Below are 24,304 nucleotides of genomic sequence, written 5' to 3'. Positions count from 1 at the left end.
CTACATACTGGAAATCAATCCTTAGGGGCGAAAGCTGCCCAAGAAACTGAAGGTCCTCTAATAAGGAAGGGAACAGATTATAACAGAATCATGAGAGCTGCAGCTCTCAAAATGACATTTTTCCTGCTATCTATTTCCAACAGCTTTTAGGATTTGATCTGTCTCCATATTCCTATTGTCTGGGCCTTTAAAGGATATTATCAGATAAAGAAGGAAATTATCAAAGCAAATAGAGCTATTTGTAAAATACCAATAGAGCTAAAAGTAGGAAAGATTTCTTGCCCAAAAGAGTCAGATAACTTCAAAAGGTCAAAGCAGTTGAGAACTGAGAGGAAAAACACTATCTTTAGCAAGCACAAAGTTGCTTTTGTTTTAAGATAATCAGTAAAAATGGACAAGAAATAAAACACCCACGTGTGGTAATGAAGTCAGAGTAAGAACTTCAACAATGTGTCCACAAGCAGGGCAGTGGTGGTGGCCCATGCCTCTAATACCAGCACTAAGGAGACAGAAGCAGGTGAATCTCTGAGAGTTCAAGGCCAGCCTGGTCTGTAGATAAGAGTTCTAGGAGAGCAAGAATTACACAGAAGCAGAACTCAAGTTGGAAGTCCAAAATAACTTTTATAACAACTTACAATATTTGAATATCAGGAATAATAATGTAGTTGAAAATTTAAGATACCCCCATATCCCTTTGCCTCATTCAAAGTCAACAAGTATTTCTTATACTCCTAGGCTATCAAACTAACTGATTTCCAATAAAATGCTGTGTCAGACTTTAGGGGGGAATTTCATTACACTGTTGTACTTACCGGGGAATGTACTATCATCTGGATGGATTGAATCATTAATGCTTCTCTTCAAGAGGTGATAAATATTGGTTGCTGTCAAATCTATAAAAATAAAGACCTAATTCAGTGGGCTCAAGAGTTAACATAATCTAGGTCTGTTTCAATTTCACTATCAGAGTATCTGAAGGCCAGTAAGTGGTATATACCATATACATGTTGATCAAGTCTATTCTAGTGCTGACACAGCAGAGAAAACAATCAACTCTCCTGATTTATATATATGCTAATCAGTAAAAGAAATCAAAACTTCCTTCCAAAAGATGTATATATGAACTATATACTTTTCTTCCTCAAAATGTCTGCTTAATCGAAACAAAATGTAATAAAGACTAATCAGGTACATCAAAAAACAATGCAAACAAAAAACTAAAAGCAGCTAAAAATCTTTTAAAACTGGTCATTTCTTTTTTTTTTTTTACTGTGGCATGTTTCCTTAATAGAATGTAAACTCAGATCTGCAAAACCTATCGTTTCTGTATTTTCTTCAAGGTGGTACACCAAGGGTTACTACTTTCTAAATGCATACCTTCCCCAGAAAGCAAAAATTCGATTACTATGCCACCAGGAGATTTAACCGGGTAAATATTCAGTTCGCCAAGCACTTGGGACACTGGCATCCAATACCCACAATTTTATATCTTTTCCATTGACATGATACTACTGTTCAGTTCTTATAAAAACTACTTCAGAGAGTTGTATGTTCCCGGGACCATTCGACCTAGGCTCCTCCCTCCGGGACTTCAGAAACTCAAATCCTTCGCCTCCCCACCGGTCTTTCCCGCCTCTTCTCAGCCCAGAGCTTACGAGGCTGTTTCTCGGTGCTCTCCAGGGATGACGCCTCAGTCCCGGGCTCGATCTCCCCACCGGCCACGGATCGAAACTTTCCTTCCCTCCAGGTGACCAGCAGCAGGTACCGATCCATCTTCTTCGCACTCAGGCTCAGTTTTAGGTCTCAAAAGAGCCGCGCGCAACGCGCACTTCCGGTTTCCTGCCGCTTAGGTTAGCTGGAAAATAATGTCCTACGTTGGTTTTCCTGCCAATTATTTTGGGAAATTATTCTTTCAGTAGCCACACTGTTTGCTCCTTTCATAACGAAACGGCTACCGGCAGGGACCCGAGAGTGGCGGGGAAGCAGATGAATGCACGACGGTGGTAGGAACCTTCGTGCTCGGGTTTCTCTGTTTCCAGCCGGACCGATTGTGCTTGTGCCCCGGCTGGGCCAGAGCAAAGGAAAGGACGCTGCAGGTTGGGGAGCATGTCTAGCTTCTCAAAGGCGCCCCAGGTGAGCTTGCATGCTTCGGGCAGGACAGTGTGCTCTGTACGCTGGCGAAAATGAAGAGCAGTGGTTCACAAGGATTTGATACAGAGGCTGAGCATTCAAGGAAGCTGACTCCTGTAGCCAAGAGCTGCTTTAGGAAGTCACATACCAGAGAGTTGTGAGTCTGGCCACCACTTGATATCCTTGTTTTGTTGTTCCTTTCTCTCTTCAGCCTACCCCTTTCGTGTCTTTAGTTCCTTGAGGAGAGAACTAAAGTAAGATAATAGTTTGAGTGACGTGGGGCAGTGAAAACCACTGAAATATGTTTATTTTTGTTTAGTACAGTGGAGACGGGGGTGGGGTGGGGGTGGAGCTGTAACTGATGCAGTGTAGTGCTTGCCTAGCATACCGGAAGCCCTGGGTTCTATCCCAAGCACCGCATAAATCTGTAATTGTGGTGCACGCATGGAAGGTGGAGGGACAAAGATCAGAAGTTCAAGGCCAACCTTCTCCTATACATAATGAGCTTGAAGTCGATCTGCGCATTAAAAAGAATTTAAAAAAAGAATGGAGACCTGTTGTAGGGTTTTGACCTTGAAGTCTTATCAAAAGGATTAAGCACCCTTGATCACAAGACTGTTCACAGATGGGGGATCTTTGAAAGACAAAACGGAGAATTCAGTTAGAATGCTATTTCTAGTATGCCACACAAAATACTCTGTATTAAGTAGAAGAGAAAGAATTAGTTTCTGGTATGTTAATCCAAGATGATTCCTAGCCTGATCCTACTTGAAGTACATCTCCATTAAATGTAGTTGTTACTTGTCTGTAATGAGGTAAATACCGGATGTGAAAGTCAACACTTTAAAACTTTGACGTTGAGTTGATGTATGGCAGCATTTGCATTGTTTATCAAGTTTTTTTAAAGCATTAGTCCTCATGGGATGGGGTAAACTTGCCTTCTGCATATGTGTAGGATAGTTTAAAGTTGAGGATAACCAATACGAAACCACAAGCTTAAGTGTATTTTTCTAGCATATAACTTCTGTGTGTATGAATATGAACGGACCTGGACAAGGTCTGGAACAGAGACAATTTCCTTAGTTTGGAGACATTGAAGCCAGTGATTTTTATCAGATGACCTAAAGATGTCTTGGAAGACAGGCCTGTAGTACCAGCTATTCTAGAGAATGAAGTGGGGAAAGTTCTAAGTTCAAGCCTTTGGGGGCTACAGAGTGAACTCAGGCCAAGCTGAGTAACTTAGCGAGACTCTGTCTCAAAAGCATGGAATAGGGGCTAGTGAGGTGTCTCAGGGGTAGAGTGCTTGGCTGTTGTCAAGTATATCCCAGTTGTCACGCGCACAGACATGTTGAACCTCAGCTATACTTCTCTGATTGCATAGTTGCCATTAGCTCTCCTGGAACTGAGTTCTTGAGATATCTTCAGTTGCCAATTAGCCTCCCAGCTTTCTATATAACATGCCTGACTATCCTAATGCAACAATGGGAAAAGACTTCAGAACTGGTAATGAAAACAAAATATACATGTGCTACACAAGCACACACACACACACACACACACACACACACACACACACAAAAAAAAAAAAATTAGTGATAGTCTGTTTTTCAAAGTGATTGCTGGCATTGATTATAGAATATGCATGATAGCATGTTGTAATGTTTTTAATTATTTCCATTTTTAAGTAGAATTTTCTTCATCCTTTTCTTTGTTTTCTAGCAATGGGCCACTTTTGCTCGAATGTGGTATCTCTTGGATGGCAAAATGCAGCCCCCTGGCAAACTTGCGGCCATAGCATCCAATAAACTTCAGGGATTACATAAACCAGTGTACCATCAGCTGAGTAAGTATTATCTTAGTCCCAGCAGCAGCAGCCATGGTTTACACTCCAAAATAGGACTGTGTAAGGGGTCCTTTCTGTGCGTATATGAGGATTCCATATTCCATACTCTGTTCCTTCTGGAAGACCTCATTGGGTGCTAAACTGAGTTTGATTAAAAAATACAAATACACACACACACACACACACACACACACACACACCCCAGTTCTTTTAGGACAACCCCATTTGATGCTATCACCAAGCGGAAATTCACCAGTGGCCTCCTTTCCACTCCAGTGCTGTATGATTTGCACTGTAAATTGAGTTTCCCTTCTTACATTTACCTCTTCTCATGATGACGCCTTTGAGTGGAGAGGCTTTAATAGATATTGCCTGTTTCCTAAAAATCCTTCCCAGGAAGGATAAAGCTAGCTAGATGTGATAAGTTGCTGTCCACTCTTGAATTAAAGATTTGTTTTTTTATGCTGTTTATAAAATAAACTTTTTATTCTAGAAGAGTTTTATTGAGGTATCTTCTGTCATATCCAAATTTTCGTCATACTAAGAAGTGGGTACATCCTAGTGTCCTGCCTTTCCTGTCACTCATGAAGTTACTGATTTCTGCCTCGGATCTCTAAAACCTACATGAGTGTTAATACTTCATATGACTGTCTCTAATTTTGACCTGTATGCTGAGCTCCAAGTCTGTTGTCTCATCAGCCTGCTCTCTTGGGTGTCAGGTAGTCCTCTTGAGTAATCAGCCCAGTTAGAGACATCCTACTCCTGCTTTTGTCCTACCCAAACCAACCAGCCTTCTCAATTTTCCCTATCTTAATTAATAGTGTCTGCGTCCTTTCGGATGTTGAGGTTTGAAGCCTTCTCTATCTCTGTGCTCTGTGACTCTTCTTCTGTGTCCCCATACCCTGCCTAATAACCATGATGAAATTATAAGTTAGAAAGCAGCATTTTTGCAATCGGAAATCTTTTCCCCATCTCTCCCCCTGTACTTTTTTGAACTGCTGTATACTCTCTTGCTCATAGTTCCCGCACAAGACTGCACCTAGTTATCTTTTTCCAAATGACAGAATAAAACACACAGTTGTGCACGTCCCCTGCAGGACTTGTTCCTGTGGCTTCTGAGCAACCTCTAACATTGTTCCTGCCTTCCAGCTAGGGCCTTGGCATTTGAACTGCTAGATTTTGAGATTCATGGAGTTGAAGCAAGAAAGAAGTATTTCAGATTATTGGATTTAGTTATGAACAAGGCTGAATCATTTTTCTTATTTGTTGCTCTTTCTTCTGTAATAAACTTTCAGTGGAGTATGGGAATAGCCCATACTCTGAAGTCTCTGTGTAGAATATGCATCTAAGGATTCTGCCATGCTCAAGCACCTCATGCAGCATGTGACCCGTACCAAACCTCACTAGAGTCAGAAGTAGTTTTTACATGACATTTTCGAACAGATACTTCATAAACACAGACACCTCTTGTTCTTCCTGGAGGTTTGGGTCTGTGGTTGCTGTGACAGCTGAATTACTGAGTACTGCACAGCACTTTTGCCTCACTGTGTTGAACGTGTTAACTCTACATCTGCAAAGCTGCTTATGACCACAAGATGTCACTACAGTCAAATTTCTAAATCACCAGCATTTGATAATGCATTGTCTTTTAAGAATTTATTTCCAGCATTTAGTAGTCTAACAAGCAGTTATAAACTAGGTATCAGGGACTCACAATCACTGCACATATTTTGTTTTTAGAAATGAACAGTAATAAATAATGACTATAAAGTTGACCTTTAGGTATCAGACTGTAGTGTAAGTAATATTTGAACTGCTTGATTTGTCAAATGAACCTTGGCCAGACATTATGGGATACCAACTTGTCACTTACACATGATTTTGTTTTATTTTTCCTCTCCCCCCTACCCCCTCTCTGTCTGTCTGTCTGTCTGTCTGTCTCTCTCTCTCTCTCTCTCTCTCTCGTGTGTGTGTGTGTGTGTGTGTGTGTGTGTTTTACTAGGGACCTGGGTCTCAGATATGCTAAACTAGCACTGTACCTCTGAGATTTGACGTTTGTGGGCAATTTAGGTCAAGGAGGAGATGACAGGGACTCATCAGCATATATCACAGTCCTCAGAGTTAGGGTTTATGGTAACACAATGACCTGTGGCTATACACAGGCTCAGATGCCAGAAGTCATGCTCGCATGAGGCCTTTTATATTTGACTTCACAAAATTGAAAGTAAACATAAAGGCCAGTACCAATTGTTATTGTTTTACTGCTTTTGAATAGCAATCTTAAAATATTTCTCATACAAAATCTTTAAAATCTATAAAAGCAGTGCTACACAGAGAGTCAGACCTTGGCCTCTTGGCCATAAGTCACCCGAGAAGGATCCTAAGGTTTTACTTACAAAAACAGTATCTTGAAGTAGGGCTTGAGAGGAGAGGGGTAAAAAAGCTACAGACTAGAAGGAAATTTTTGCAGTTAACAAAGGACTTGGACCTAGACTATATAAAGAACTTCTCAAACAACACTAAAAAGCCACTGCCTAATTAATTAGAAAGTGAACAGGTACATGACCAGGTGGCAGGTACACAAAAGTCTAATACAAGCCATTAGGGGAAATGCAAGTTAAAACCCCAATATGATCATAAAGTAGTGGTAATGAGTAAAGAATGGAGAAACTATTATTTGTCTCATATTGGTGGAAACAAAATGATGCAATCTAAAAAAAAAAAGGATGTAGGAATTCTGATTTATTTACATTCTGTACATGGACAGAATCTATACAATTTTATCCAAATGTTAAACTTGACAGTGAAAGCTCAGTGAGGGACAAAGCTTGCTGTGTGTCTGCCAACCTCAGTTCAATCCCTGGGAGGCTGAGAAAGGCGGAAGGAGAGGATCACATCAAGAGGGTTGGCCTCGGACCTCTGTGTGGGCTTCATGGCACGTGTTCCTGCATTCATATACACAAAGTAACAACCTTTAAAAAAATTTTAATCGAAGATTATATCTTTTTCATTAACAGAAATTAGACAAAATCGACCATGCTGATCAGGACCCTAGCCTCCTGTACCATAGTTACTTTTGTGTTAGTCCATAGTTCACTTAGACACACATATTTAGTTCCAGATCCATTTTGTTTTGAAGTAGTAGGAAAGAGCTTTGATGATAAAGAATTTTGACATAACTTACTAAAAAAGAAATCTACATCTTACATATAAAAGAACTTGCTTTCATGTTAATTACGGTGTTTTAACTACTGCCTGTCCGAAGAGCCTTTGACTTCTGTAAATTTTTTAAGTCACTCTAGATGTTTTCTACATATTTACAGCCTTTTTAGAAATTCCATTTTAGTGAAAAGTTAAAAGATTGAATTTATTCTTCAGGTAGGCATCACAGCAGAGCTGGACTCAGTAGTTTTGTATGAGCGCAGGCAAATTGCCTACCCTCGAAGGCCTCAGCGGCCCAGCTGTGAACTGTCTGAAGCTGGGGTCATCATCTCAGCATGCAGAGCCATTCTTGGGCTCCTACCTGGTTCTCTATCCAACTGCTTTACTGGCTACCATGTGTCACTTTTGGGGGCTCTCAGACTTAACCTTTCAGGTCAGCAGCAGCAGGCTTTCCAGTTCCTTCTCTGACTCCTTTCACACTGGTAATGAAAACTGACTTACCCTTCCTACACTGTTCCTTCACCCTTGATCTAAACTATGAACCTGCCTGAAAATGTTGTGTTTAGATTTAGTCTTTGCATGGAATCTTTTCTTGCAATTTGGAGATTATAGTAGTATACTAATTTATACTTTCTATTTTTAGTGACATTTTAAAGTATAGTTCTAGAATCTTTTGTTGAAGTCTTTTCCCTAGTAGAATAGTGGTTTAATGTTTCAGATTTGCCAATGATATCACACACAGTGGTTCATGTTGAAACTTGCATGTTGACAATTCAGTTTGTTTTTAGATGGACACAAGAAGGTGTTTTTCAAGAGGAAACAGTTACAGTCCATGTATTTTGGTTTACAGGTCATCTGTCCTGTCAAGTATGTTTACAGTCCTTGCTGAGAGTGCCATTTTAGATTTAATTAGTTAAACATGGTTGGAAAATGCCTCATGGCCATAGTTAAGCATAAAGCCATAGCGTTCCATTGTTCTCTAAAATTGAAAAGAATAATAATCGATTGTAATGTCTCACATTTGTTTCTAATTCGCCTATTGGCAAAACATACTTGGTGCTTTTATGTACAGATTGTTCTCATATTCTTTGCTATTTGTAAAGGGAAACTTGTATCATCCACTAAAAGGTAAATGTAATAGAAATGTTGAAATGTAAACATTTTAGCACAGAGGTTTAATTGTCAATGAGAGGAATAAAGGGAATAACAGTGGGGTGACCTAAAGAATGTGTTGTTATCTTTTACATTTGTCATCTACTATTTTTCCAGTGTTGAGATTTTGCAGCCAGCCAGCCAGCTCTGTCTGTGCTTGCATCAAATGAGACAAATGTGTTCAAGGCTGTTGTGCTGGGATTTTCATTTTTGAATGTGTTGTTAGCACTTTAGTAACTAAATAATCAAGCCATTTTTTTCCTTAAGGCTTTGATGTTTTCATATACAGTCTCTGCCTTGTTTCTTTTTAAACCTAGGTGATTGTGGAGACCATGTTGTCATAATAAACACAAGACATATTGCATTTTCTGGAAACAAATGGGAACAAAAAGTGTACTCCTCACATACTGGGTAAGAGAGCATCATTGCTAAGGAACACAGTTCAGATGTGTGGCTTTAATGATACGGCTGCCCTTGGTTTAAAGGAAAAGGAGAGTTTTTAAAAATGGCATCTAAGGAAATACTGATTTACTGATGTTGTGTGTATAGCTTAGTGAACGAAACCAGACCACACCCGTCAGTACAGTCAGTCAGTCTTTCTCCTGCTGTGATTCATCTTACTGCCTGCAGTGCTGCCGAACGCTGAAGTCTCTCTCACATGAGGGCTAGAGAACCATTGCTCTTCTTTAGCTCCCGCGTTGTCTGTCACCGTCTCTCCTCAGTAAATGCACATACTCAGGTGTCCTGAGAGTTCCCAGGAACAGTGAGACTCTCTCCTCCATCTTTCCAGTTAGACTGTTTTATTGTAAAATAGATTTGCCATGTCAATTATGGTTGATATTGTTTACTGCTAGCCAGAACTCCTTAGGTTTTTTCCACACATGTTCCTGTTAAACTAAGACTCTTCCTTTTTATGTGTTTTAATTGTGTTAGTTCAGTGGCAAGAGATTAACTGCTTCATTTCAGATTTTATCTCCATCATTTGATTTTGAGGTGAGGCTTTGCCGTCCATGTCCACTTAACCCGTAATTTCAGGTGAAGGGCAGAATTTACTTAGACCTTCTTCTGTGCTATCATCCAAGTTATGATTATAAATGTTGACCTTCCACTCATTTTTTAAAAAATTTGTATGCGTGTAAGTATCTTGTATCCATGTATCTATCTGCCCACCTGAGTAGGCCAGAAGTGGGCATCGGAATCTCTGACACTGCAGTCACACACAGTCGTGAGCTGCCATGTGGGTGAGTGAGCCAAACTGGGTCCCCTGTAAGAGGACTCATGGACTCTTAACCAGTGAACCATGTCTCCAGCCCTGATCGTCCACTCCTGATTGAGATCATTCTTCATTTCTAACCACATCTTCACCCTTGATATCATAGTTTTTCTTTTACCCAAGTGCTTCAGATACTTTTATTTTTTAAAGCCAGAATTTGTCCATTTGCCCCCTTAAAATACGTTCTGGAAAGTTTGATATAGTTTCACAAAAATAAACTCACATGCATCTCTAGTAACTTCTGCTTCTGGCAAATCTCTGTAAGCTGAGGTCTATAAAACAGAAGTAACTGGGAAAGAAACGTGAAAAGTCCTGAGAACGTATGTTGCATTTAACAGAGACCCGTGTCAGTCCCTGAAGCATTGCCTATGTCTTGTGCAGATGCAGGGCAGAAGCAAGACAGCAGGCAGCGCAGTGCACTATGGGCAGCCTGTGTGGTGAGGAGGTCAGGGGGCACCACCTCCTTGCTGGCAGGTGGAAAGTCACAGTGCTTTGTGTGCTGTCAGCACAGCAGCGGCTGCAGCTTGTCGTGATGGTTTTCAGTGCCCACACTGACTGCTCACCTTGATGCCTCTGCATGGGTTGTTCCTCTGACAGAGTCATTCACCCTCTTTCTCAAGGACTCCAGTTCATCCATTAACCCTCGCCTCTTGTCAACTTCTGGATGCCTTCCCTATGTCCTGCTGACCAGGAAATGCTCATGTTTCTGTGCGCTGTTCCCCATACCTTGTGTGCAGTGCTTACACGCTCCTATGTACTCTTCAAAATGACTTTCCAGTCAAACACTCTTTATACATGCGATTTTAGAAAACGAGTCTTCTAAAAGGAATGAAACTCAAGTCTTACCCATGACCTGACAGTTTAGGAAATATATGTATAAGTTTATGATTTTTTCAGTTTCATAAAAATTATTTTAGTCATTATATAGCAATATACTGTATGCTTTACCATGCTTAATTATTCTTCTGTGCTTAAAATGAAACAAAATTTAAATATTTGTAGAGTAGGGTAATACTTTATAAATGCGTAAGTTCATTTAAAATAATCTCTGGAAAAGAAATGAATTTCAAGATGAAAGGAATAAATAGGTCTTTTGACGGGCATTTCCAGAGGCATTCTATTACTTTAGAAACACACACACACACATATACATATATACACACACATAAAATAGTTTTTAATGACTATGGCCATAATATTAAAAACAATATCAATAAGGCTTTGAAATGTTTATAAATATGTAATTATTTTCATTTGCTTAATAGTGACATTTCTGCCTGTTTGTGTTACCCCCTGGTTTTTTAAGGGGGGAACATTATTTATTTGTTTGGGGTTCTTTGAGACAGACTTTGTAGCCCAGGCCTGGTTTGAGCTCATTATGTGGCTGAATCTGGCTTTGAACTTGAGATCTTCCTGCCTCTGCCTGCAAGTGCTGGGCATATAGGACTGTGCTTCACACCCAGCTTCCTAATCACTGTTTATGAGCTTTTAATCATTAGCCTATTGCCATATTTTTTGTTTCTTATTAACTTTATGATATTTTTACTGTTACTTAATTTTTATATAATTTAATCTGGCCTTTCCATTGGCATTCTGCTGATTTCCTGTCGCAGAAAGTCCTTTCTGACCATTTATGAACAGCACATTTTTCAGTGTTGAATACCTTGTCTAAACTCACTGAAATGTCTTGGCATGGCTGACCAAAATCGCATCACCACTTTTCAGGTCAGGGCCCTGTCTTATTTACCTGTGCATCCCCAGTACACAGCAAAACAGAGTCTTAGAAAGTTTACGTGGAGTTAATTCATATGGGAAACTTGTGCTGTCGTCTCCTCCGTCCGTCTTCACTTGAGAATCAGCTGCACATTGCATTACTCGAGCTACTCCCTGCTTGGGATCTGCTTTCCAGTCCTTCAGGAGAAAGCCCAGAGCCCTGCAATATAGCATAGGTGCTGTTAGGCCGTAGCATTTGCCAGCCCACTGTTAAAAATAGAAAGATGATCTTTAGCATAGACATTACAAAGTAGTTTTCCATGAAGGGAAGGACTATAGGAATAGATGTCTAGACAGGTGTTTTTCTCCAAAATTGAAATTCCATGAAACAAATAAGTTGGTCAGTTTGAAATAACCCATCTTTCTCAGTAGATGTTTAATCTGTCTTTTTTTTTTTTAAGTAAATTCCTAATAAGTAGCTTCCTCAGTCTTCTTAAAATGTTTCAGAATTTCTTGAAGGTTACTTAAAAGAAACTTACTTGAAAAAAACAAATTTATGTAATCCTAAATTTTTCTCTTAGAATCCACTGGATGTCTCTTTATGCTTCTTTGTTTGCTTTCTCTTTTTACAAACATTTAAATTTTTCTTTTATTTATTGTTGTAAGCTTTTACAGCCATGTATTGTCAGTTTCTTATACTTTTACAAATATAATTTTCACTTTTGGCACATAGACTTTTAAAAAATTAGTTGGGGCAAATAACAGTTTTATTAGACTAACCCATACACAAATATAAAGCCAGACTCTCAATGTTACACTGAGAGCCACTGACAGAATCTGATTTCTCGGTCTGGATCTGGTTACTACGCTGGCTCTAGTCGGCCATTTAAGTCTGATATTTGATCTGAGCACTAGGAAGTATAACTTACTACCTAGACCCAACCCATAGTTCCTAGGGATCTTTCCCTGACTTCTAAAACAGGGTTGTTGCTGTGTAGTGAACTGGTACCCACCTGCAGTGCCAGGTGTTGGAAAGTAGAGGGTAGAAGATAGGAGTCAAGCGTCATCCTCAGCTATGTGAGGAGGGAGACCAGTTGGAGCCAGGAAGCCACATCTCAATATAGAAGGGCGAATGAACGTGACTTCAGGACCACGGTTCTGCCACCAGCTTTCCCCAGTCTTCACATCTAGATTGCAGTTAGTCTCATTTGGTAGGGAATGTAAATTATCTATCTGGCTCACTGCTATTTCTTTTTTTTTTTTTTTTAAGTAAATAAATGGTAATCTAGGCAGAATGAATGGGTAAGAGAATGAATGAATGACAAAATTAATACGAAACTATTATGCCGAGAATGTTTTCTGAGATAACTACCTATGAAATATTAATAGTCACTCAGGAGAATAATATTTCAATTCTAATTATTATTACTTATAATTAGCTTACTAATTATTTTTATTTTGTGTGTAAAAGTGGGTGTGTGCATATGCCACATCACACGCAGAGGTCAGGGAGCAGCCTCAGGTGGTGACCTCATTTCTTACCTTGGTGTAAGGCAGGGTTTCTAACTGCTGGGTTTTGTGCTGTGTGTGCTTTTCTGCTTCCAGACATTCTCTGTGCACCTCCCATCTCAAAGGGGCAATAGGGCTATAGATGGCTGTTCTGCATCCGGCTTTTACAGCTCCCAGGGGTCCAAACTCACATCCTCATTCTTGTACAAGCACTTCACTCACCAAGTCACTTCTTCAGCCTCCTTACTATTTCTTTATTGCTCCTTGATTGATGTTTAAGGAAAGACATCCTGGAGCTGGAGAGATGGCTCAGCAGTTAAAAACCCTGGCTGCTCTTCCAGAGGCCCTGGGTTTGATTTCAGCACCCGTGTGACCATCTATAATTCCATTTCCAGGGCATCTGATACCCTCTCTTGCCTCTGTGAGCCACAGGCACATGTATGGTGCATACAGATGCGTGCAGGCTGCATACCCATACAACCAAAAATAATTAATGATAAACGTTAAAGAAGAAGGAAATCCTAAGGCTAGAGAAATATTTCAGCAGTTAATAGCACTTACTACTCTTGGGGTAAGATCCCAGTACCCACCTGGCCCCTGACAACCACCTATGACACCAGGGAATGCTTTCTTCCAGCTTATGCAGACTCCACACACACATGGTGCATATAAATCCATGTAAAAATAATAGATCTGTAAAGAAAGAGATCCTTTTACTATTTTATTCATTGTGTGTCTGTGAGTGTGTGTGTGTCTGTGACTGTGAGTGAGTGTGTGAGTGTGTGTGTATGACTGAGTATGTGTGAGTGTATGAGTGTGTGTGACTGAGTGTGTGTATGTAAGTGTGTGTCTGTGTGTGACTGTGAGTGAGTGTGCGTGTGTATGAGTGTGTGTGTGAGTATGACTGAGTGCGTGTGAGTGTGAGTGTGTGTGAGTGTGAGCGTGTGTGTGTGTGTGTGTGTGTGTGTGTGTGTGTGTGTGTGTGTGTGTGTGAACATGTACAGGTGCCCACACATATGGGTATGAAGGTCAGAGAAGAACTTGAATGAGTCAGTTCTATTTTATGGGTCCCTGGGAACAAACTCAGGTTGTCAAGCACTGTTAGCCACTGAGCCATTTCACTGGTCCCACTACTATTTAATTTTTAAGAACTAATAAACACAATATCCAGAAGCAAAATAGAATTTATTAGAATCATTGTGTTGTTATAAAAGCATGACCGCCTTAAGAACATGTTTCTTCTTTTAACAGCTACCCGGGTGGCTTCAGACAGGTAACAGCTGCGCAGCTCCACCTGAAAGACCCAGTGGCGGTAAGCTTGCTGTGTGTAGTGCTCTCTGGGGAAGACTGGTTCAGACCGCTTTTACCATGTCCCTTCTACTTTAGACACCATTCCAGGTAATACCTGCTTCATTGCATTATACAAAGTTTCCGGAGGTTGTCATTTGTTTGGTAGGTTGCTTTTTTGAGACAGTATTTCTCTGTGTAGCTCTGGCTGTCCAAGAACTCACTCTGTAAGTGAGGCCGGCCTCAAACTCAGAGATGTAAATGCTGAGATTAAAGGTGTGCCCCACCCCCACCTAGCTACACAAAGCTTTATTGATATCATGCTCATTACCATTCAATTGTATTTCCTAATTACAGTTATGACAACTCAAAATTTTAGATACTTTTTTGGGGGGGGCAAGTCGGTCATCGCCTAGAATATGATGAGCTTGCTTAATGTATTTTAATTTTACCAACTTATTTGGTGATTTATTATCTGATTAAAGGATTATATGATACTAAAATCTAAGTTATGGACTTGTTCATTTCTATATGGCTCTGTCAGTTGGGGGATTGTATATTTTGAAGGCTTGGTGTTAGGTGAATTTAAGTTTAGAGTGATAATCTTACAGAACAAATAAATGAAGGTCATTATGTTTGGCCTTCCTGATCGTTAGCAGTGCTTCCTATCTTGAGGATACACTGCTAGAGTGTAGTGTATCAGTCTCCTTTTGATTTGCATTTATCTGGGATATAACTTGCTATAGTTTAAATTAAACCCCTTCTAACATCTACTATCCCTACCAACACTTCACGGAGGAGAAAACAAATCCTAGAATGAAGATAGGGGAATAATGGGTTGTAAGCAAATAAAAAACACACATTCCAACAAAAACCCAAACCAACCAAAGTCAAATGATAAGAAGATAAATAATAAGAATATTGAATTGGAAGGGGTAAGACAATCTTTTTTTTTTTTTTAAGATTTATTTATTTCATATGTGAGTACACTGTAGCTATCTTCAGACACACTACAAAAGGGCATTGGATCCCATTACAGATGGTTGTGAGCCACCATGTGGTTGCTGGGAATTGAACTCAGGACCTTGAGAACAACAGTTAGTGCTCTTAATCACTGAGCCATCACTCCAGCCCCCAGGGTAAGACAATCTTGAAAGGGAGTATTTGTTAAGAATTTTAGCTCAGGCTAGGCAACCACTCTACCACTGAACTGCATTTCTAGCCCTAAAAGATTTTAATAAACAATAGCTCAATTATTAATTTAATAAATACATATTTATTATTATTGAAGTATATCAAATAATAAACACTATTATTAATATTTTAGGAGTGTAGCTCTCTTCACAGTTGATGGCTTCTGGCAGGGACATGGGGAAGAATTCAACTGTCTTTAAGGGTCTGTTGACTGGGGGTTTGTTTGACTATGCTCTAATGAGTGTATGGGCACCACAAATTGAACATGATGTATGTTTTTCTTTTTCTTTGGGTCAGGGCATGCATGGGGAGTGGGGGGGACACGTGTGAGGAATCAGAAGCAAGTGTGATAGGGGTGCACTGTATCAAATTCCCAATAAAAGTATGTTGGGAAAATAAGTATTATTAATGTTTATTATCATTTGATGATATACTCAGCAAATTTATAACTCATGTTTGTCCCCTACTATTAGTGTCCTTTCTAGTATTTTACAACTTATTTTTTCCTTCTTGGCTGTCAATAAACCTAATCCTTGAACTATATACTCAGAGAAGAATAGCCCTTTCCCTTTTGGTAACTGTTAGCTATTTCCTTTAAGGCATTTATAAGTGAATACAGTATTCCTCCAAAAACACTCCTTAGTGTCATAAAAAAAGTTGGAGGAACGATAAATACATTGACTGTCATGATACAACCGTTCGTTTAGTACTACCTCATGTTTTCCTGTTGGATGTAGGAGAGGGGTATTCTGTTATACTTAGACCTGGTAACTATTGAGAAGTCCCACATGTTGACGTCTGAATCATTCATGCAGACATTACTTCTTAGGAAATAGTACTCTGTTTCATAGGTAGTGTGTTTTTACACTATTACAGGTCCCTAAATTGTGTTTGACTTATTTGCTGTGGCTTGTACAGAAAAACTGTACGGCTGGAGGGATAATGCTTTCTAATATAACTGTTACAACAAATTAGAGATTTATTTATAAGTATTTTAAAAGTTTGAAAAGTTAGTTTCTGTGTCATTCGGGTATGTGAACTGTACACTAAGAGGCAATATAATTCAACTTTAATATTAACACGATAAGGTTTGTAAAAATTTTTAATTTTTCTTACTTTTCAAGTTACCATGTAATAAATGGGTTTAATTATGACAATTTTATATATATGTGTGTGTGTGTCTTTATACTTTATTTTAATTTTGATGAACAAAAATTGAAAAATAATACAAAATGTTTGGTGAAGGCTTATAAAATATTTCATTTGAACCTATTTGCATTATTAACTCATTGAAAGATCTCAATTTGCTAACATTTTATTTATCAATTTTTGTTCTGTGACAAGTGTCTTACGTCCATGTTTATGTACCGTGTGTGTGCAGTGCCACAAGGCATGTGTCGTCCTAATGACTTATAGGGAGAAGTACATTGTGCATGTGATTGCACACTGTGTTTCTCTTCCTGGCAGTAATACTGTTTAATTTGAATTCCAGTACAGCATTTGATAGATAGATGAAATTAGGTCACACTGTCTGCACTTAGTTTTCTTTGCTGCTAGTGAGGCTGGTTATAGTACTTGGTTCACAGAATCATAAATACATTGTTAAAACGTGACACACTGACTATTATACAAGTAGTAAATTGTTGGTGGATGTTCACTGTGACCATTGGTGCTAACTTGTGACTTACTGTCAGTATCACTCTACTCAGATTAGTCTGTGAATTTAAAGCTCATTGTCTCCCTCCTGGTGGAGATAGGATTCAGATCCCTTGGGTTCTTGTACAAGCTTAGAGAATGACTTAGGTTAAAACTGAACAGATACAGATGGTGCTCTCTAGTCCCATCCATTTTCTTTTACTCAATAAATAACAGGCAAGTGGCCCTCTAGGAAAACAGCAGTGTAGAAAGCAACCGAAGTCCCTTTCGAGTGCTCCTGTGCAGTTTACTTAGTCTGTCTCCGTCCTGGTTCACACAGACTCTTAGCCACGCCTTTGCACAGCCACCTCTAATTGTCTCTGCCCTCAGTCTCTCCTGAGTCTCGCCTTGTATTAAGCCCTCCGTGTATCTCTTTTTCAGATTGTGAAGTTAGCTATTTATGGCATGCTGCCCAAAAACCTGCACAGAAGGACGATGATGCAAAGGCTGCATCTTTTTCCTGATGAGGTAAGTCGGCAGCACTGGGGCAGTGCCGCTTCTTGGTGCGCAGAAAAGCACTGCTTCCTGCGTCAAACAGTGGCCATAGGCTTGTTGTCAATAATTGTATCTCAGCTTCCAACATATTTATTGTATTTCAAAGTGAACATAATGCACACATGCATGAGCACATGCATACATACACAGTGATAATGATTCCTTCATTAAACCATTAAGTGACATGTCATTGAGCTAAAGAAAGATCTACAAGTTCTGTTTGCTTGTCAGTCATTGCTTTCTTTTTAATGGGAACTATTAGGAGTGCCCTGTGAAACAGGGGTCCTCAGTGATGGTTTTATCACCTGTGAAAAAATAATAGTAATTTTGTTTCATTTTATGTGATAAGAAGTAAGCTCTCTGTGGATCGTGGATTAATAACCCTGGTTGCTAATTCTTGCTCATGACTCAACAAGGAGTTTTTTAACTGATGACTTATGCAAGCTCAGTCACTATCTGCACGGCCAAGCTAAATTCTGAGAAGGAAAAGTAACTTTTAGAAGGCAGTAGTCCTGGATACAGCTACTGGTGTGCACACTCGGCCAGATGGAAAAGTGGAAGGGTGAACCAAAACAGCTCCTTTTTATAGCACACAAGAAAGGGATAAATTGATTACTACTTTTTAAAAAAATAAATTATCAAGGTGTCACATATCTGTAACCCAGCTCTTGGAAGGCAGAGGTAGGATGATCACGAGCTCAAAGCCAGCCTGGGCTGTCTAGAGTATTTTTATGGGCAACCTGAATCCAACCTTGTCTCCAGAAATCAAGGAGCAATAATCGAAAAGGAGGAAAAGCAGAAGGAAAGACAATTCAGAGAGCATCGCCACTTCATTGAACTTCTCAGGATTTATACAACGTGCTCTAAGGATTATGGTGTTTTCTCATTCCTTTTGCTTGTTCTTAATACTAAGTTTATTGTTTACTAATAAATATATTTGAAGATTTCTAAGTTGTAGATATGTTTAATATAGGATATTCCAGAAGATATTCTTAAGAATTTAGTGGAAGAGCTTCCTCAGCCACGGAGAGTGCCTAAGCGGCTGGACGAGTACACCCAAGAAGAAACAGATGCTTTCCCGAGAGTGTGGGCCCCGTAAGTGTGCCTTCCTATGTGTGCCTCCCCAGTGCCTTTCCACTCTTCTCTTTTCAAGCTGAACTCTGAGAAATGTCAGACCCTTAAAGGTGGCAGGTCCCTTTAGAAACTCAGCAGCTCTTAACCTCAAACTCCAGTGGGGATGTTGGACCCAAAGGTCTGTGAGCCTTGTGACCATGCGAAGTAAGTGCAAAGGTGTTGTTGGATACTACACCTGAGGCCACTTTATGTGGGGTGACTGTTTTAATGGTAACTCCACTGTCATCATCCTAAAGAGGGGAGTCTGCATTTTCATATTACGTCGTAAGACAAGAATGTCACTTAATGAAAGTCCATTGAATTAGAAATTTTAGGTTTGATCCAAGAAAAAAAATAATAGAACATTTTCTCTCTTCCACACAAATTCCCTGTACCTTATGTCCATTATGACAAGCCGTCTCTGGCCTAATTGTCTCCAGGCTCCTGTGACTTGGAAATACAGAAGATGTAGCATATAGCTTCATTTTCCTGGGCAGTGCCTCTTGTCCTTACCTGGTTGGGCTCCTCATTGTAGGCTATCTATCCCGTGGTGGAAAGTTCCTTCACACTGCTGTGTTTCTCGTAGTGTGGGTTGGGTGTGTGTGTTTGTCTCTTTAGTGTCTTGTGTTGCTCAATAGATTTGACAGCTCACAATAAAACTATATCCTTGTCCTGCTCAGTGCTAAGCACCGTGCCCAGCACACTGCATGAGCACTCAACACGTCCTCACCAAGTGAATTCACAATAATACATGATTTTCTTCAATAGCTTTTATAAGTGAAGTTCATAAGGTCTAGGAAAAAAGTAAAAGAAAGCCTATTTCAGTTTTTATAGCCATTTATCACTACTCAGAATAATTTAATTTATATCTTATTACTATCTTCCTATATTAACAACTAAAGATAGCAAGAGGTAAGAAAGCATTTACAGTACTGTTCTCATGAGGAACTATAGTTTGATCCCATTTTTTATAAATTAGAAAGTAGGCAGAGAAAGATGTGGAGTACACTAAGATTATGCACTAAGTGGTGACTAGGGATTGAGCAGAAGGTAACTAGCTCCTAGGTCATCCTCCCGACTGTGGCACTGGAGTGCCTTGTGCATCTATGGTGGGTAGAGCTACTTCTGCCTGCGATGTGCACAATGAACAGTCATTCATCTGAGTGACCCCACTCCTAGAAAGAGGACCTGCCACGTGTTCTCAGGGCTGGGTGGGAATTTCTGAAAAATGAAGAGATGAATCCTTCCCTCACCAACTTCAGTACTCAGGTTCGGAACTTCCCTTTATATGGCCTAGGTCTAAACCCTTCACTAAGTCTGTTTCCTCATCGGAACTCACATAGTATTAGCAGCCTAGACATGGAGAAGTTTTACATAGAAGTGTCTAAGTAGAAAGAACACTGTTCACAGATGTTCAGTTTTAATAAATTATATCCTATAACGATAAGTCATCTTTAAGTCCCATCAAGTTGTCTTCATTTATATATATATAAATATATATACATCCCATAAATATATTCCATGTCTACTATTCTCATAGACTCACCATCAGAAGTAAACTTATATTTGTGACCAGCAGAATTGTGATAGCTTTTTTAACCAGATCTAATTAAATCAAATATATCACCAAGTTATATGAAGTTATAATATAGTCTAAAGAGTTTAACCAAAGCAGTGTGGAAATACATTCACATTCAAAACTAGTCTATTTAATGTTATTAAATCAAACAATACTGGTCACAACTGCTTATTTTTGTAACTGTCTCTACCATATAAGTACAGAAAGGGCTTCTCTGCAATTATTTTTAAAGAGACTCTCAGTAGAGCTTGGAGCCGCTTGGCTTAGTTTTGTGTTCCTACTGTGGGGATGGATTTTCCTGTTCTTTCACTTTTATTCCCTGTAGCAGGAATACACATTAGACGGAGGGCTTTTCTTTATGGTTCATTAAAGTAGTGGTCTTTCCTCCTAAGTAGTTATGCAACATATGGTAACTTCTACTGCCCAAAGAGTAAATGGATATACATGTACTAAACTTTATTGTGGAATAGGGTTAGTAATCATTTAACATACATCATTCAAAATGTCATTTTCTCCGCATGATAGCGCTAGTAGCAGGCCCAGTTAGTTTTTAGTGCACGACACCCATGTGACCAGGAAAAGCTTTATAGACAGCTGGCTCTGGCCAGCTGTAGGACGGAATGCTGCTCTGCCATTGCTGTTATCGATTAATTTTAAGTTTCAGTGACCACAGTGATTGCCTTGCTGGCCTGTGCAATTAAAGTTTAGTGCTTCAAGTTCTAGTAAATTTCTGTATACTTTAAAAGTAGAAATAAAATATCTCAAATACCATTCAATTCAATACACTGAAAGTAGAATTTCTTACTATTGAATTCTCCTCTATGAGATGGAAATCTCTCCTTTTGGAAGAAATAGCTTTTATTCCAACAAAAATAGATGATTCAAGAATATAGTCTCCCTTTGGAATGTAATCATTAGAAATTATTCAGGATCGATCTGATGGTGAGTCTGCAGGGACATGATGGAACAGGTGTGTCTGGACTACACCAGGAGTGAAGATACTGGTAATACTAGAAACTTGCTCCATTGTCTGTGCGTGTGTGTGTGTGTGTGTGTGTGTGTGTGTGTGTGTGTGTGTGTGTGTGTGTAAGTGCATGTGTGTTAATAAAACTTATATGGGGATTTTTTGGCTTTTGGTAATAGGGAAATTTATAAACTTTTCTCTCAGAGACTTAAAGCTTTTGAACAGCAAGAATAATTGTCAACCTAAATATTAAGCCAGCTGGCGATTAATACATTTGATTTCACTTTATTCAAAACTGCTACTCTTGGGATCTCATTTAAATTCAGTGCTTCAGAGGTTTTCTGGTCTTTAAAGCATACTCTCAGCATATGCTAACTCCATTTTGCCTATTACTGATTAGTCATTTTCTAAAATAATGGATGGAAATAAGAGATGAACGCTATCGATAACAAAGTCATAACGTTTAAAGTCAAGCCATTTTCAATTGACTGTTCCTCTGACTTCTTCCATTAATGGACAAATTTATCATCTTAGTGTGCTTTATACTGCAGAACGTTTTGAAGAAAGTGCTGTAAAGTTATATTTTATGCTCTAGATAATATGAAGTAGGCATGTGCCTGATTGAGCACGTGGTTTTGTGGGGATTATACTTAGAATATCTTCTTATATATGAGAAGAAATTTTTAAAAAGAAGAAAGAAAGACAGAGAGAGATAGAGAGAGGCAGACAGAGAGAGAGAGAATAGGATTGTTCTTCCTTTACATATTGGTTGCCTGAAATCATAGCTTTCAAGTGGACAATCATTTTAATACTATCATATTAGTAATTATTTCTATAATTGCTGCAGTTTTGCCAGCATATTACAGAATTCCAATAATCATATTCTGTGTGGTATTCTGATTGAAATCAAAATTTTTTTACTGTGTGGGCTAAAAATTAAAATTGGATCATTTTAACTTCTTTAGTTTTGGGTTTTACATAGTTCTGTAGGAGAGCTTTTTGTCTGGAAAGACTGTATTGGTGAACATTTTGTGTCTTGAACTGCTTTGCATTTTATTCGCTCACTTGTTAACTCAGTGATGCTTTATAGTAAACAAAAGTCACCTTTGTAGAGAAACTGAGTGGAAAGACTTAGCATCAGTGGTGCTTGAAAACTTAGAGTGAAACCCCACATCCCCCGTGTTACACATGCTACAGTGTATGCATTTAGAAATGTCCTGCCAGGAGAGGGACGGAGAGGGTGGAGCTGAGAAGGTATGAGGATGATCATAAGTGGCTTCAGACTGTCTTCCCACAGACTGGGGTCAGGGTTACAGCGTTTAATGAGCAATACACATGACACTATGCAAGCAGAGTGGCCCTGGTGCTGGGTGTAGTGGCACCAGGGAACACCAAGGAAACACCCTGTGCAGGGTACAGCCAGTGAAGGGAGCAAGGCTCTAGTCTTAGTGTATGTCCTCTGGACTGAGCCATTAATCCTAATAATGTGTCAAGTTTATTGTAAATGATATTAAAACAAGAGTTTTTTTCATGGCCTTATAAAATGTGCATTAGCTCATAAACTTGAAGGTAGTGAAGAAAGACTTTACCTTGTGTAATCCTATAAGGATCAGGAACAGGTAGACAGAATCAGGGTTTTCTGTAATGGTGCTGGCTAGCCCGGTCGTGTGGCGTTCTCCCACAAGACTTAAGTTGCTGTTCCTCACAGTCAGGAGCTATGGTGAGTTCAGGGAAAGAGGGTGTGTTCCAACTTTCCCATCTTGTTTCAACCAGCACTGGCCTAAACCATCGACTGGGGATTTGCAGTGCTCAGTGTGGTTCACGTGAGGTCTTCTAAGCACTGTTCTTCTGGGTATGAGCAGATCACCACATGTTAACATAAAAAGAAATCTATTTTAAAGGAAAAAACTTAGGAATTTAGGGGGGGTTTTGTTGTTGTTGTTCTCTTGGTTTGTGTTGTTGTTGTTTGTTTTGTTTTGCTTTAAAGCACATAAACATGAATCTGGAGGTCTGACAGCAACATGTGGGAGTCAGTTATCTCTTGCCCGGGTATGAGATCCAGGAGTCGATCTTAGGTCATCGGCCTTCACGCTAGCACCTCTACTCATTGAGCTATTCCACCAGTCTAGAAACTGGAGGTTTTAAGTTACTAAATACATATATATTTAGGCACAGAGGAACTGGCTTACTTTGTAAAGTACTTTAAAACTGTCACTTCTGTTTTGTGATACTTTGGCTTGAATGTTCTTTAGAAGTGTTCCCCTTAAGTGAAAATTACTTCCATTTTAAAGTGTAAAATCTTCTTAATCCAGGAGAAAATGAAATAGTGGTTCATGAAGATATACACATATTTTTGTTTTTATCTTTCAGACCTGATGATTTTCGGATATAGGAGAATGGAAGTGGTGGAAAATTACAGCAAGAGAATGAATGCTTATGAAGTATTCCTGTGACCGAGGGCAGAGAGAGAACACGTGAGCTCACTGTGGAGAACACTCAAGAAAGCCAGGCCTCAGTGGGAAAGTGCAGTAGAACAATCCATTTTACAGAAGTGTCTTGTGTAGCCTGGCACTGGTTTAAATGCTATAAATGTTAATAAAATGCTTATTTGGTTATCTATTCAATGTCTCTTACTGAAAACATAGCCCCTCTATAACATTGACTTGTAAGAAGCCAAAAATCCCCATATTTATGTATTTTCTCCCAAAAGATATTACACTCTTATACCCATGAACAAGGCCCACCCTCCCTCTCCCTTATCTGTGGTGTCTTATCCCCATTCTGTAGAATTCATTGTGCTGGCTCGGTACAGATATGCTGCTGCCGTCTTTTTCTGTGTCCTGAGCAGCCATTTCCATTCTTTATGGTCTAAGGAGATGTTCGAGGATTAGGAGGTGGAGTTAGATGGGACTCTGCTGATGCACCTGTCAGGAAGTGTCAGCCATGCTGGAGTTGGACTTTTTAGTGAGTGGCTCTTTTGACTCACTCTTGCTCCCATGAGTAACTCAATGAGCCTTTTGGTTTGTTGATGCCCTGTTAGGTCAGTCAGTCTTAGAAAATCCTCAATATAGGTGTGGCTTTTCCTGCAGTTCACACCTGTTGGCCAGGCATCACATTCTGTACACACAGAAGTCAGTGCTGTGTCATGTCCCACGGTGTTAGGAGGCTGGTTGCTAGGATCTGATAAAGACAAAG

At 39.4% G+C, this 24,304-nt stretch overlaps 2 protein-coding genes across 3 annotated transcripts in view; one reads left to right on the top strand and one right to left on the bottom strand.

The window, feature by feature from the left end:
• Mtbp (MDM2 binding protein) overlaps window positions 1-1,970 on the bottom strand; it is a 66,983-nt gene extending 65,013 nt beyond the window's left edge. Inside the window, exons 1-2 of the mRNA XM_032915586.1 lie at window positions 1,656-1,970; window positions 813-893 (exon numbers count right to left, since the gene is read on the bottom strand). Of these exons, the coding sequence (XP_032771477.1) occupies window positions 813-893; window positions 1,656-1,773 (199 nt within the window). The 5' untranslated portion in view covers window positions 1,774-1,970. The remainder of the gene's footprint in view (window positions 1-812; window positions 894-1,655) is intronic.
• A 54-nt stretch (window positions 1,971-2,024) lies between these two features.
• On the top strand, window positions 2,025-23,725 carry Mrpl13 (mitochondrial ribosomal protein L13). Of its 2 annotated transcripts, none has more exons than XM_032915573.1 (7): window positions 2,025-2,133; window positions 3,850-3,973; window positions 8,605-8,698; window positions 14,034-14,094; window positions 17,340-17,426; window positions 18,427-18,548; window positions 23,480-23,725. In XM_032915573.1, the coding sequence occupies exons 1-7, from the start codon at window positions 2,107-2,109 to the stop codon at window positions 23,499-23,501; spliced, it is 537 nt and encodes a 178-aa protein (XP_032771464.1). In that variant the 5' UTR covers window positions 2,025-2,106; the 3' UTR covers window positions 23,502-23,725. The 2 variants fall into 2 exon arrangements, with proteins under 2 accessions (XP_032771464.1, XP_032771469.1); XM_032915578.1 differs by having other exon boundaries at window positions 2,064-2,287.
• Window positions 23,726-24,304: the final 579 nt, after the last annotated feature.

This window comes from Rattus rattus, chromosome 1 (assembly GCF_011064425.1).
Source record: "Rattus rattus isolate New Zealand chromosome 1, Rrattus_CSIRO_v1, whole genome shotgun sequence".
Taxonomy (NCBI): Eukaryota; Metazoa; Chordata; class Mammalia; order Rodentia; family Muridae; genus Rattus; species Rattus rattus.
This window is presented reverse-complemented; position numbering and strand designations above follow the sequence as displayed.